At 39.7% G+C, this 14,502-nt stretch overlaps 1 protein-coding gene across 1 annotated transcript in view; it reads left to right on the forward strand.

Moving 5' to 3' along the window:
• ATP8A2 (ATPase phospholipid transporting 8A2) overlaps window positions 1-14,502 on the forward strand; it is a 336,147-nt gene that overhangs the window by 97,788 nt on the left and 223,857 nt on the right. The window contains exon 24 of the mRNA XM_064504996.1: window positions 4,911-4,975. Within this exon, the coding sequence (XP_064361066.1) occupies window positions 4,911-4,975 (65 nt within the window). The remainder of the gene's footprint in view (window positions 1-4,910; window positions 4,976-14,502) is intronic.

Here is a 14,502-nt window from a genome sequence, read left to right on the forward strand (position 1 = left end):
AACTCTTTAGCTTTATGTTCAAGCTGTCTTGTAAGTATAAATGTTTAGCACCTTTCCAGTTTTTGTATACAACTTACTAAAACTGTAATAAACATTCAGTTTAAGACCCAATCCCCCTATACACTCATGCTTCAGGTATAAATATGCTATGTGGGATTAGAAATACTTTTACTTTCTCATTGTGTGTGGAGGTTATGCTTATGGACTCTTTCTTGCAACATGGATATGTGTATGGATTGGGCTATGTCCGTTCTTTGCCCTTGCCCTGAGGAGATGGTATACTTTGTTCTTCCAGCTTCTTGCTACTTTGGCCTTCAGAAATTGCAGTGTATGTCTGTTGTCTTTTGATTACATCTTTGATTTCTCTGAAGTTTAGCAATCGACCCTGCTGTGTGGCGGTGGCATGCTTTTCACTCAGCTATGTGCCAGCTGACAGTTTTGAGTGAGGAGTGTGCTCCTAATAGCCTTTATACTGACTGACCATTTGAGCTCTCTACCTATAGAAAATGGGAGTTCCAGTTTAAGGAACACCTTCTTCAAGCATGACATATGGCCTCTGCTCAACTTCTAGCTGCTGAAATTATCCTTAGCTGGTCTCTACAAGCAACCCTGGAACAGTAGTTGGACCTCCAAGTCATGACAGTGGAAAAAAAATAGTTTCACAAAAATTAGCCCACTGTAGACAACAGCTTCCCTATTTAGTCATCTAGTTAATGGTAGTTAACCATTAGGCATAGATGACCCCGTTTGCTCCTTCTGCTCTTCTGTTCAGGGCCAAGCTTGCTCTGTGCTACCAGATGTGTTGATTATCATACTGGAGTTCTGGATCTTGTCTCCAAAGCTGTAACCAGAGCACAAAATTCTGCGGCTTGTTCCTGTGCTCTTCTGCTGTCTCTGTATCTTGAGCCTTTTCAGGGACTCTGCTCATGAGTCTGTTTAGCTAGACAATATTGAGTTTTGGAGATGTTCTAAAGCAGGTGTTAAAGCTGACTCCCAGACACTGGAAGGAACAGGTCCTAAGGCTGATACATTCCCCGCCCCGATAAAATGGATAGTAGAGGTAGCAGCCTAATTCTGTTGAAATGGGGATGTATGCATAGCTGGAACACTGTCAGATCAGTCCTTCCAGAAGGGAGGAACTCTCATGGACCCCCTACTCCAAGAATGTATTGCTGCTTCTGTGCTCAGACATGGGAGAGGGGCAGTATAAACCTTTCTCTTGACTTCAGAGAGGCATGACTTGACAACAGGACAGCCTTGGCCATAGCCAGCTCCTCCTGAGGATATACTGTGGTGGTATTTGACTCTGCTACTTGAGTCCTTTTGGGGCCATCTCTTTGAGCCCCTAGTGACTGGCCACCCTTATGCTGGTAGCCAGCCAGACAGAACTTCTGAGGTCAAGGTTCTCCTTGATACCTTCAGGAATAGCAGGACTATTTACTTTGACAAATGTAGGCTCATCAAATAAATCTTAAGCTGCTGATGGAGACAGTCAGCTTTGTTGTGAGGTAGTTAAAATACATGTCAGGGTTTGCAAGGATACTGGCCCTTGTCTATCATTGGAGCCTGCTTCGAGACAGTAGGCTGCTAGTGTCCTTCCCAGTATAACTGCTTTTTTATATTCCCTGAGCAGTAGCAGAGGTAAGGTGTCAATACCTCAACACAGAAAGCTATTGCCAAGGTATTGAAGGCATTGTGCCAACAGCTGTACATACCAAAGGGCACAAAATTTTTCTTCTTGGCAATTCTGAGCTTGGAGTTACCCATCATGTCTCCGTGTACTTACCTTGACTCTGTATTTTCACATCATAGTGTATTTATACCTGAAGGTACTGATGACTCAAATCCACGTGTGCAGCTGCTTTCTATTCTTTTTCTCTTCATCAGGCATTTTCTGGAATACTTCTGTTCTGGAGAGCCATCACTTTCAGTTGAGGAAATTGAAGTGGTGCCAGTGTGCTTGCCTGTATCCCTAGTGAAGCTTGAGCAGGGCCTATGTGCCGTCTGTAAACATGAAGGATAAGCAGCTTGCCTCACATGAGGGCTTCTATACGCCGGTGATACGAACGTGCCTGTGGACTATGATCTTGAACTCTGATACAACCCATCCTTCTCTCAGGTCACCTGAAAGGAAATAAGTCCCAGAAGTACCCGATTCATCTGTTTCATGGACTCTTAGTCAGACTTTAAAATTTAATACCTACACATCAATTTACAAGTGCAGATTGACATTTTATATCTGGCTTTGAGCCAGCAGTTGATCTCATTCTGGTCAAAAGCATTGACAAAAAATATTCACTGATCTTAGAGTCTGTATTTTCAGTTGCTGTTAGGACTGCCAGAACTAACTTAAGTTAAGACTTTGTGTATAAAATATGACTACAAACTTAACTGGCAACTGTAAAGTTACAAGTTACTTTATTTTACGCTAGTGCTAGATTTTAACACCTTCATAGTCCTAAAATTGTGCATGATGTATAAATAGCCTGTAAAATGGCGACAGGCTTGAGTTTTACCCTCCTATTCTAAGCTCAATTTCATTCCTGTTTAATGTGATGATAAAACACAATCACCTCAAGTTGCAGGATTGGGTTCTTCTGCCTCCATGATTTCCAAAACACACCAAAGAGCTACTTAGCACTTTCCACAGAATGTTTTTGTCCAGCTCCAGTTGTCAAATGGTGTCTTGCTTGATTGGAAAGATGTAAAATGAAACAGCAGCAGTTAGAAATTATAGCTAGCTGTTGCAGCTGCTGTTCCAGTCAAATGCTACTAGAAAATCCTTTTGAATTAGTTATACTGAATTTGTAACAGCTTACCACACAAAGCTGCTGCCATTCCCTAGGGAAAGAATAGCCATGGTGTGGAGAGAAATGATTAAGTTTGTAATATCCTCTTTTTTGCCCCAGTGAGAAGAAGAAAGTGGTTCTTCATTCTGGGACTAATTTTAAAAAATGGCAAACTTTGAATTGACTTTTTTCTGGAGTCAATATTTTGTCTGTAACTGTTGAGGCTTCCTTACTCAGTTTTGTACCATGTCACATAAAGAATTGTTCACTGGCAGAAATCATAAAGTCTGCAAAGCTTTCATGTTATAGGCTGCAATTCATTAGAATATATTTCATCAACTTTCTCAACAGGCGTGTATGAGTTGAACATCAGTCTGTATCCTCCTGTAAAGCAGGAAGTAAACTGTAGCTCATCAACATAAATAAGATCGAAGTGTTTCCACAAGGCTGCTTCTGATACAGTCATACTCCCCATCAGCTGTGAAAATAAACAGAAACAAAACTTCTGCAAGTAAACAAGCTTATTGTCTGAAGGTGCTTCACTGCGATGTCTGTGTGTCTTCCACGAAGAAAGATGGGGGATTTTATTTGTTGACAGAAGTCATTCATGCATTCATGTTGATCCTGGGTAATACATATAAAACTAGACCAATTCTAAAAATTCTGTAGCCTGAGGAAGTGATTTACACAGCAATTCATGAGCCTTGATGGCCTTCCTAAGGAACCAAAAATCCCACAGAAAAACTCACATTCTAGTTCTGCTCTTGCTGTTGAGGTGTGTTAATGTTATATTGACTGTACTCTTGTTTTACTTTTTTGACCCTGTCAGCCCTGCAGTCGTTCACCATTGGGACATTACTTCCATACTGTAATGGGCTCCAGATTCACTTTAGCAGAAGTAAATGGGGAAATAGACTTCCTGAGGCCTCATTTTAGGACAATCAGTTCTTAGGCTTACCATGATTCATTATGTGATTCATTCATACAAAAGCACAGTAGGAATGCAAAATACTTTCATTGTATTTCCTTTTCCATTAACTTACATCAGCCGTAAAAGGCATGTGTGTTTATAATTTCAGTAGATGCAGTCTGCTGCTTTATGAAGCCACATGACTGTGCCACTCCCAGGAGAACTTGCATGAGCTTTTAGGATGATGCAGTAGGGTCAGTTTGACATGAGTTATGACTTGCCTCTTGCCATTAATATGAGCTGGAAAGTAAAGTGTTTATACTGTAAGTGCCAAGTGTTTCTTGCATGTCACTTTGTCTCATGTCAGTGACAATCTTGTGGTAGAGGAGTTGCTAGTTTAATGGGATTGAGCAGTACTTCAGTCATTGGTTCTTGCTACTTTTTTTTTTTTTTTTAAATAAGCTTTTCTGTCAGCATTTTTGCTTTGAATTTTGCTGTCCTGATGAAAGTATACTGCCTGGTGAGTGCTTTCACCTTGCTCTAGTCCATGGCAACTTGCTGTTGTCCTGTTTCATGCCCCAGTCCTACACTAAGGACAACGCAGTACAACTACAGGATGTGTATAGGAGTTGGTGGGGGCTGTGTGTGTGTGTCACTGGTCTGCAGTTCTTGGTGAAGCTCAGGACTTCCGCAGTAAACTCTCAGGAGTGAAAATGTTTACATAGCAGCTAACATTTAGCAAACAAACATATAAGAACAAATGTATGGGGCCAAGAAGACTGGGTAGCACCAGCTGATGCAACGTGTGTGCTCCCAGCCATGTGACATAGCCACTGCTGTGCACTCAGATCTGTTCCTGTAAAGTATGGAAGCCCTGCCTTCACGTAGGTAGAAACAAAGCTGTAGATATACAGATGATTACTTTTGCTCTAGAGACATACCCCATATTTATTATATCTAGTTAATACTGGTTTTCTTCAGCTGAAATTTTTAAAAAGCCACATATTTGGAATTGCAGATGAAAATACAGCCTCTGCTAGTAAACATGTCAAGTTGGAATGTGTCCTACACACCAACACTTCCAGCAGCCTGCCTGATGGGAGTAATTGCTCAAAATGTATATCCTAATCTGATCTAGAGGTGCCCCTTTTCAGGTTTAGCTCAAGCGTAATACTTTTTTTAAAAAATAAATCCTTCTTTTTCTCTTACAGGATACTCTTGCAGACTCATTTCACAGAGCATGTCTCTCATCCTGGTCAACGAAGATTCTTTAGATGTAAGTAACTGAACAAATTCTGGTGTAATCCTTGGCAGAAGGGAGTGTTGCTGACAAAAGCAAAACCTCTTGAGCTTTCTGATTTTGTTTCTCTCATTTTGCTTGAGGGGGTAGCAAGCTAAACAATTTGTTTTAGGAACTCCTTGTTCATCACGTTTCAGGCAAGCTAAACAGTGGTAGATTGTGCAAAATGTATTTCTGTTGTCTCCGATTACAAAACTAAAACTAAAGTATCAGAACAAGGAACTAAGTATGTCTATGAGTTGGAATTTGCTGCAAACTAGCGAAACCTGCAACGTACCATCAGGAATATGGTTAGAATTTGTATTTTATGTATAGGAATAGCATCTCTTAAAAGGGGAAAAACAAGCTAAAACAGTACTTCTGTTTTGAAGTGAGTCTTGCTGAAGCTGTTTCTTGCAACACTGAAGATAGAACTTTTGCCTAAGTAAAGTGTATTGTGAAACTCGTTTGTATGTAGCTTTTAAGATCTAAAAATTGTATCAAAAATGATCTGTCAATGATAGCCATTTTCCTCAGGTATGTGCAAAAATAACCTAGGAAAATCCTGCATTGTCTTATGCTGGGAAGATGCATGTACTTCTTCAATGTTCCTGTTTCAGCATCAGTATCAGCCCTTAATATCACTTAAACATCTGATTGCCATTAGAGGCCTTTCTAGGATAGAGGAAAAGAACTATAATAGACAGCACCTGGTACTTGCTTTTAGAATTGACAATTCATCCTGCTTGATGGGAGAGGCAGAGCCTGTGTCTTAGTACTAGAGGGGTTACTGAATAGCTGAAAATCTGGTAGAACAGGGATACTATTGTGGGGGAGTGGTCAGCTGGTAAGCTGTGGCTTTCCAATCACTTCTATGTGACTTGGTTAACGCCTTGACAGCGTTTTTGGCTCAGATTCGCAAGTGCTTTGTATGTGGTTCTGGCATCTCTTGGCCTGGCGTTCCAGTCCACTGGGTTGTGGCAGTTCCTAGAGAGTCAGAGGGGAGAAGATCTGACTGCAGAGGCGGAAAGGCTGTGTTGTTGGTTTCCACACAGCATAATGTGCCCTGAGAGGAGTTGTCTCATTGCTGCATTCTAGCAACAAAGACCACGGGGTTACTTCTGCCTTGGAAGCTAACAGTCTTTTGTGTTTCTGTGTAGTTAGGGACTTATGTTTGGATCCTTCAGGCAGAATAGGGAAATCATTTGTTTTTTCCTCATGGCTACTGCCTTAAATGCAACTAGATTGGAGGATATAAATTTTCTTATGTTTCAAGTAAATATCTGAATGCTTTGCTGAAACACTCCCAAGTCCTTAGATGATATTCTCCCACCTTTTCCACTTCTGTATGGCTGTTTTTAAGGGCATTGTTTCTTTTTCATGGGATTAAAATATGGTGATCTCAATAAGCTTTCTGCTACACTTGGCTGACTGGACTTCTAAGCCTGGAAAATGATGTACAACCTCAATGGGAAGTGAACTGAGTTGATGGTATTTGCTCCCTTGCGTAACAAGGTTAGTGGACTACTATTATAGGAGTAAAAAGCTTGGATTGGCTTTTCCTAAAGTACTGGAAACGCAACCCACAAGAATGACGATGATTCTATTTGTCCCCCTTACCTCCCCCACACCTTTTTTCTTCTTTCAATTTCTTAACCGTTTTGAAGTTTTGTGAATAGCACACACTAGAAAGATTTTATTGATTTATTTGCCTCTGGAAATAACTCTTATTTAAATCTGAATTTAAAGCAGTCCTTCTAAATTTGCAGAGATGGACAATGTGACTCATCATGCCTTTTCAGAAATAGTAGAAGACTTAAGTAAGGATTTCCTATGCCTAAAGGAGAGAGTAAAAACTGAAGATGGCACAGAACAGGTTCTTGCTAGGTCAGAGGATGAAAATGGAGCTAACAATACATAGTATTTAGAAACTTCTGGAGGTTGGACGAGGTAGTCTTCAAGCCATGTTAACTTGACTTTTTTTCATTACTTCTGATTTTGAATGCAGTGGTGTAGTGGCAGATAGAGATTTTTGGCTACTCTAGCTGCAGTAAATACAAGACAGAAGCTGCTGAGTAGTGCATAAGAGCTTCAGCACCCATTTCTGAATTGTGGTTCCACTTAATTGAGAGCAGGCAATTGAACGGGCTGAATAATGAATGTGTCTTATGATGTACACCTTAACTGCAAGTGCTTCAATGGTGGGAATTTTCCCTTAAATATCAAACAGTGGTATAGGTAATGTGGCTTAAGGATTTTTCAGTATAAATGTGAATGAATATGCTTTTCCCAGGATGGAAGGGTGGACTTAGGCCAGGGCCAGGCTGCTTTTGCTGTTGAAGGAGGGAGGAGAGAGAATGGAGATCTGGCCATGTTTTTCTGGCTTCTTATGGCCTGTGTGTAGAATCAGCTCTAGTTGATTGGTGTGATTGCCCTCCTGTTTTGTTGGCAAACACGTAGCTGTTCAAAGGGAATGCACTTACAAAAAATATTGTAGGATTTAAAAACAATTTTTTTATTGTGAAAAAGCTTGTGTTTTATTTTTAAAATGTGATAGATTTTCCATTGCCTTAGAAAAATGGAGGTTCTTGTTGAAAGCATGGATAAAACTAACTTTCTTGGAGTCCTGTTAGACATCTGCTTTTTAAATAAAGTATACGTCATCAAGAGACTTCAGCACTTCCAGACATTACTGCTGTTCTTGCTTTTGCAGCTTCAGGACTATCCTGTTAAAGTGCACAGTACAAGCTCACATTTCTTGGAAGTGTGAGAGTACAGGATGCAATAGCCAAATGCATTGTCATAGTCTTTCAACTTGTATCTTGCTATTTTTCAGTATGTTCCGTTAAATACTCTTTATGGTATTCAGGATCCTTTCTTTCGTGTGCTTTGAGGGTCAAGGTCAAGCTATCAATGCTACGGAGCAGCTGTATGGCACTTCTAGGAAGACTTCTCTATCCTGTAACTAGTTCCAGTTTGCAGTAAGCACTTTGCACTGAAACAGGAGTCTTTTGATTCTTGTCTTGAAACATGAGAAACTGGAGGTGTGTGGCCACTTTTGACTTAGTAGGTCTTAGCTGATATTAAAAATACTGCGTTAGCAGGAACTCATTAAAACCTTGGTCTGCCTGCAAATGGCAGGGTAGGTAAGCAGGTTAGGGAGCAGCAGAGCTGGCAGCCTCCCTGCTCCCTTCTGGAGATCCTCTTTCAGAGTCGGCTGCCTGCCTTGGGACACCAGTTGATTTCCCCCTTCCCCCCTTTCCCTCCTCCCCTCCTGTAGCTCCCCATTAATATTTTCTCTAAATACTAAACTTAATTGTAATAGGAAAACTGAATCTGTCCTTCCTCTTATTTTTATCATGGATCTGCAGAAGCAAAAATGGCTGCCAAAGGGGAAACCTGACTGGAAAAAAATAAGAGCTAGGGAAATGCAGAGTATAGGAACATACAGAAAGATAAGGGCTAGTGTACTCCAAGAAAGTGCAGAGGGAATCTCCCACTTTATAGTAGTTGAGACTTACTTGGTAGCATATGCACTTTGAGGTTTTTACGTATTCACCATCTTTTTCCCACAAAATTCAGCCAGGAGGTATGATAGGAAGGTTGTACTCTCTTCAATAGAAAACTATTCCTTAAAAAAAAAAAAAAAATCCATTTTCACATTACTGTGGAAAGACGTAAAGAATAAACATTCTCAGACTTGTGCCAAGTCTTGTTTGAGAAGCTGAATTCTTGTTTTCTTTAGATCAATAAAGGCAAAACTCAGACTGAGAGAGGACTATTGTTTTATATTTATCTTGATATCAGTAAGAGTAGCATGGCAGGAAGTCTCTGAGGAAACGGAGATGGTGAAAGAGTCCAGAAATACAGGCCATCTGGTACAGGCAGTGAGGAATGCTTCTGTAAAGAAAGGCCAAGGACTAGACCTAAAAGAGAGCATACCAAAGGGCAAGCAAGTGGGGAGAGAACATCAGACTGTGCATGCTCAGAAACTTGATGGAGCTTCAATAATGGGGGGCAGAAAAACGTACTGAAGGGTATGAGGAGCTACTTCATTATTCCTATTTCCAACTCTGAGAGATAGAGGAGGCACTAAAGCTGCCTAAAGCAGAGCACTACTCTAGCTCTAACATAAAAAAGGGAAGGGAAGATCATGTAGTGCAACAGGGGAACAGAACTGAAAGGAAATATTGCGGAAAAACACCTCTCCTCTTCTTCCCTCCCACATGCCGCTTTGACAAATAGTGTAGAGTGCCAAAGCTTCACTTGGAGTGGTAGTCAGGACTCCTGTGGAAAGGAATACATTAAATAAGGTAGAACGGACTAAAGACTCCTCCCTCCATCAGAGGGAGGGTGTGAAAAGGGAAGAGGGGAAGGAGCGACTCACTTGCTGGCTTTTGAATCCAGTGGCCAGTTTCAAGGATTTAACAGTGTTTTCAGGTGGCAGGGGAAGGGAGGGACAGGAACAAATAGCTATCTCTGCTGTAAAAGTATTTAGGAGCTAGGGACTAGAATCACTGAGGAATAATAGGACAAGCAATTAAATATGAGAAACACTTTCATAAATTAAGCTAAGTATAGTGCTCCAGTTGTTTTGGGATTGAAGTGTGTAGACACCTCTGGAAAACTGAAAACAGAACCTTATACTACTTCTGTAGTGATACACCAAAATTAAAAGCTCATCTCATGGGTCTTAACTTGGCTTTAGTTGCAAAGAGAAACAAGACATTGTAAGCAGCTGTATTAGAAAGGAGAAAATGGGTACTGATTAAAAAGAGGGAGGGGGAGGAAAAGAAAAAGGCAAACAAGGCAATACACTAGGAAGCTTAATGGATTGAGGGGTCTAAAAGGATTTAAAGTCATATTAGACTTCATGATATGGTTTAAGATAATGTATTACTGATAAATCATAACTTATTTTTTATAAACTTTTTAATAAGGATCTGTCCTCCTAAAGTTGTGGCAAAAACCTATGTGGAAGTGTTGGCAGATTTATATAACAAGTCGTCTCTGTTATGAACCCACACTAATCAGTGTATATTGACAGACAAATTTCATGACAGTGTGAGTGTCCTTGCTCACATGTAAAATACATGAAAATTTTACTGGGGTCTCCTGCTATCTCAGTTCAGGAAAATACTGAACAGATGGTTGAGTAGATGGGCATATCAGGTCTCTTTTTAAAAGAAAAAATTGAGGGCTCTGTGTTGGTCTTCAAAGAGTGAGCAGGGATGGGAGATTACCTGACTCTACAGAATATTGTCCGTTAAAATGGATCTGTTCTTCAAATATGAACAGTTTGTCACACCTATGAAGTATGAGAGATCAGGGATTAGCTCATCAGTAATATGAGGTGTTTTGTATGCCTCTGATCACATAAGTCACCTGGAGCATAAAGGAGAAAAAGATATCTTAATCAAATGTGGATTAATGTGGAATGAAGCCTCTCCCTTCCCTTTTCTTGTTTTGCCTGATGTCTGCCAGCATATGTAAGAAACTTGCCATCAGCTCTCAAGCAGGGCTATTCTAAAATCCCCAGATAAAAAAGGGAAACCACTCTGACCCTTGCTTCCCAGCCACTGCCTCCCATTATGTAGCTGAGTGAGGAGTTGTGTGGCATACTGAGGGCACAGCAGCTGCTCTTAGCTTTTTGGTTTTAATTTGACATTGTAGTGTCGCTTACAGCTTGTGTTGAGTAGAGTACCTTAAATCCTGAGTTGGGCTTCAACATGTGAGATGATATGACTTTTGAAGCTTGATTGCTAGTGTCAGAGTACACTTGCTTAAGGATCCACTCTTGCAAAGTGCTCAAGATACTTTGCAGAACTCTGTGCTAAAGATTTACCTTGGCAAATTCATGTTACGTGGTGTCTGGTGCACATGATAATATGGTGGGGGAGAATGGGGAGAGGGAAGAAACGATAAAGGGGTTCCATCTGTGCATAGCAATATATCTTCCTCACCTTCTAATTTTAGCTGATTCCTTCTGGTTTCCCTTTCATGAGCCAAAAATATGTGAGCTGACACTACAGCAGCTCTAAAAAGCATAAAAGATTGGGGTCTTTAGTTTTGCTGCTTTTCCTTTGTGTAGCCTTACTACTTTGAAATAACATCACCTAAAGTTGGTAATTACAAAAAGTTGTTAACCTCTCTTTTCTGGTCCTGTAACTTTACATAAATCAGAGTTGGAGATGACAAACTTAATCTCAGCTGTACATGTCTTTGGCTGAAGTTCTAAGAAAGGGGTCATGACTGCCTTGGAAAGTGATAGTTGTTAAACAACATCCCCTGTGCAAAGTTGATAACTTACTTCAGATATACCACACATCAATATTCTTGGAACGTTTCGGCATTAAGTACAAATCTTATACTTGAACTAGCCCATAAAACATAAGCACAGTTGATGTATGTTGAGGAATGCAGAGTACTTTACGAGACACTAGTAAGTGGATAGGTTTTAGCAAAAGCTGTAGATAAAACAGTAGGTAATCTTAAAATTTACTCTAGTTCTAGCTAGACACTATATAAAATTGCTTTGTGAAAAATGAGTGCTACATGTTCTAATCTTCTTTTGTTGCCTTCTCATCAAATATAATCTGGTAGATATTCAAAAATCTAGCCATAAATTGAGACACTATCAGAAGTCTTTTAGTAAACATGGAGACTAATGAGGCTCTTGGGAAGGCAGGAGAACCCAACGCCCAAAAAACCCTCCCAGAGAATCATGGCTTGTCAGACAACTCCCAGAAAACATTGATACATAGCTGCTGGTCTTCTAAATGAGGAAAATTGGTGATTACATGGTAGGCCATGAAGACATGCGTAATACTGAAGGTGACTGTGATGCTTTAGCTCAGATAATAAGCTGCTTTTCCAGAACAGGAGAGCAAACTTATGGAGCTTCTGAACTGGTATATCAAACATGCTTTCTCTTACACTGTTATCTTGGTTTTTAAACCAAAGTAATTTTATGGTTTTTCTCATGGTCAAGTACTTATCACCAACTTGGTTAGTATAGAATAAAACTTTCCATAAATCTAAATAAATGTAACAAACTTTTATATGTGTTTTGTAATAATTACCTCTGGTTCTTTTAAAGTTTGTGTTTTTTGCTAACTTTTAATGGGGAGGTCTCCATAGTAATATTTACTTTGTAGGTTACATCTGTAGCAGAAATGATTCTGTTTCCCAACTTAGCCTAAAATGTATCAATATGAGATTCTTCTGCTAAAATTCTATAGTACTATATTTAATGCATTCCACCTCTGAAATTCATTAAAGCTAAAAATGAATTCTTACAAGGTCCAAGTTGAGCTTAGAGCCTTTAAATATTGATACCCTTCCCCCTTGGTGTGACTTTTTTCCCCTTCTGCTCCTTGGCATGCAGCAGCAGGTGAGATGTGATCGAACAACTGTCTTGGCTTGTTTTTGAGAGCTATATTTTTTTTTTCTACATCATGCCGTTGAGGGAAAAATCAATCATTTCTGTTCTCTTCAGAAAACTACTGGGAATAGAAAACAGTAATCCCTAGCTTGATTCAACTGAACTCCAGAAATTTAGCATAATAATCTGCAAATGTTTATCCCTTATAGACTTAACTACATGCACACACATGCTCACTCAGTTTTTCTTTCCTTCTCTTAATAAAGCTTGTTTTGTGTGAAAATATTTCAGGAACTGGATTTACTTTGAGTGTAATTCTTGGATTCTGTTTAATTAAATTGGAAACACGAAGTCTTACTGTGCTGCTCTTAACCTGAACAAACTTCTTCTGTTGATGTCGTTGATGTTGACTTGTGTGAGAGCAGTGGGAGGGAAAGCTAAAGGAGTGATACCAGATGACCCAAGGAGAGGCCCTGGGAAGCCTGAGATAAAAGTACTGGATATTATAGCTGAGAAATGTTTCTTTTTTCCCCCTTCGATGCTGTAGAAGTGAGAGCTTGAAACTGTATCAATTGGATCTTGCACTGAGTTTGTATATAATGGTGATGAAAGGGCAAAACTGGAGGGATCCAGTTCTGAAACTGTGGGTAGTCTTTTGCTGTAAAATAGTTCTTTTAATGTAAACGAGGCTACTTAGGTGAAGTGTCCTACAGAATACATGTGCAGCTCCCAACTAGTGTTTTATTAGTGATTATGAAGATCTAAATAACTAAATGAGCACATCAGTGGAACTGCTCGGAGCACCTGCTTATAGCTAGATGTTTGTGGAGAGTATTACTACCTTGGTGTAATTTTTAGCTGCTAATTTTTCCTTTAGTGCACATGCATTTTTTTTTTATTGGATGATTAACATCTTCCCTCTGTAAATGGAGACCTGTTTTATGCTGCTTCATATCTGTTATCTCTGGTAAGCACAGGAAGGTAGAAAAGAGCAGTATCTGGAAATACTTTGTGAGAAATTGCAAGAAAGGCAGAGAAAAGTAATACTTGCAGTTTACTCATGTCCTCAGGAGGTTATTCATTAATCCACAATTGTGAGTGGAAAGGGAGGATGGGAAGCAAAGAAGGTACCCTGGGACAGGGAAAGCCCAATACCAGGGACTTTGCTTCAGGGCTGGGTGGCTGAAGATCACAGATGCAGTTATTTTTTAGCAGATACTACTATTTTGACCTGTACTAAAGATAAAGGCTACTTTATCTATACTGCACTGACAGTTGAGAACACTGTAGAAATTGTGGCAATTAAATCTCTTTTGAAGATGAGTTGAGGCTGGTGGATCCAGTTAAAATTAGGCAAATGTCTATAACTTATTTAATGAATATTGTGATCACAAGTTCTACTAGTTAAAAATGAGGCTTAACCACTCACGTAAAGTCGATGTATTAGTTCAGATATTTCTTACAGTAGTTGAGGCTTTTGTTTATCATTCATACCCAAGTGAATGGGCAAAATAACCCATGTTGTGACATTGTTTTTTATGTAAATAATTCAATTCTCTAGTGTGTGGATAGCTTTCTCAAAAAACATGTCAATGTCTTTGAAGATAAAACCAAACCAAAAAATCAATCAAATGATTTTGTGTGAAATAGGACAGCAGATTTAAATTTCTCCACATTTCAGTAGAAAGTCAAGACTTGTAATAAACACAGCTTATTCCAAGGTGAGCAAGAAAGGCAGAGAAGTTTTGGGGGATGTCTCTGCTGCTGAGGAAAATCCCAAAACTCTGTGTTGAAATTTGATCCTAATCTATGCGGTAAGATGGAACAGGGACTGCTTAGTACATATATAATGAAGGAAAAAGCAGTAGGGGATAAGGAGGAAGTTGTGTAGAACAGTAGTACCACATCAAAAGAGTGACTGCAGTGATAACTGCATGTCTATGTTGGGAATACACAGGCTTTGACCTTATCTGGATTGGGAAATGGTATGCAAGTGTTATTAAGCTCTCCCCATTTGAAGAGCTACTTTGGATGTAGCATGGATTCTGCTTGATAGTTAAAAGCTGGGCTAGCTTATCCGGACTTATCATTCTGCTGTGAAGATCTGTGTATGAGGAAGGAAGCTTTTTATCTGGGAGAC

The sequence above is a fragment of the Dromaius novaehollandiae genome, chromosome 1, assembly GCF_036370855.1.
Source record: "Dromaius novaehollandiae isolate bDroNov1 chromosome 1, bDroNov1.hap1, whole genome shotgun sequence".
NCBI classification, from domain to species: domain Eukaryota; kingdom Metazoa; phylum Chordata; class Aves; order Casuariiformes; family Dromaiidae; genus Dromaius; species Dromaius novaehollandiae.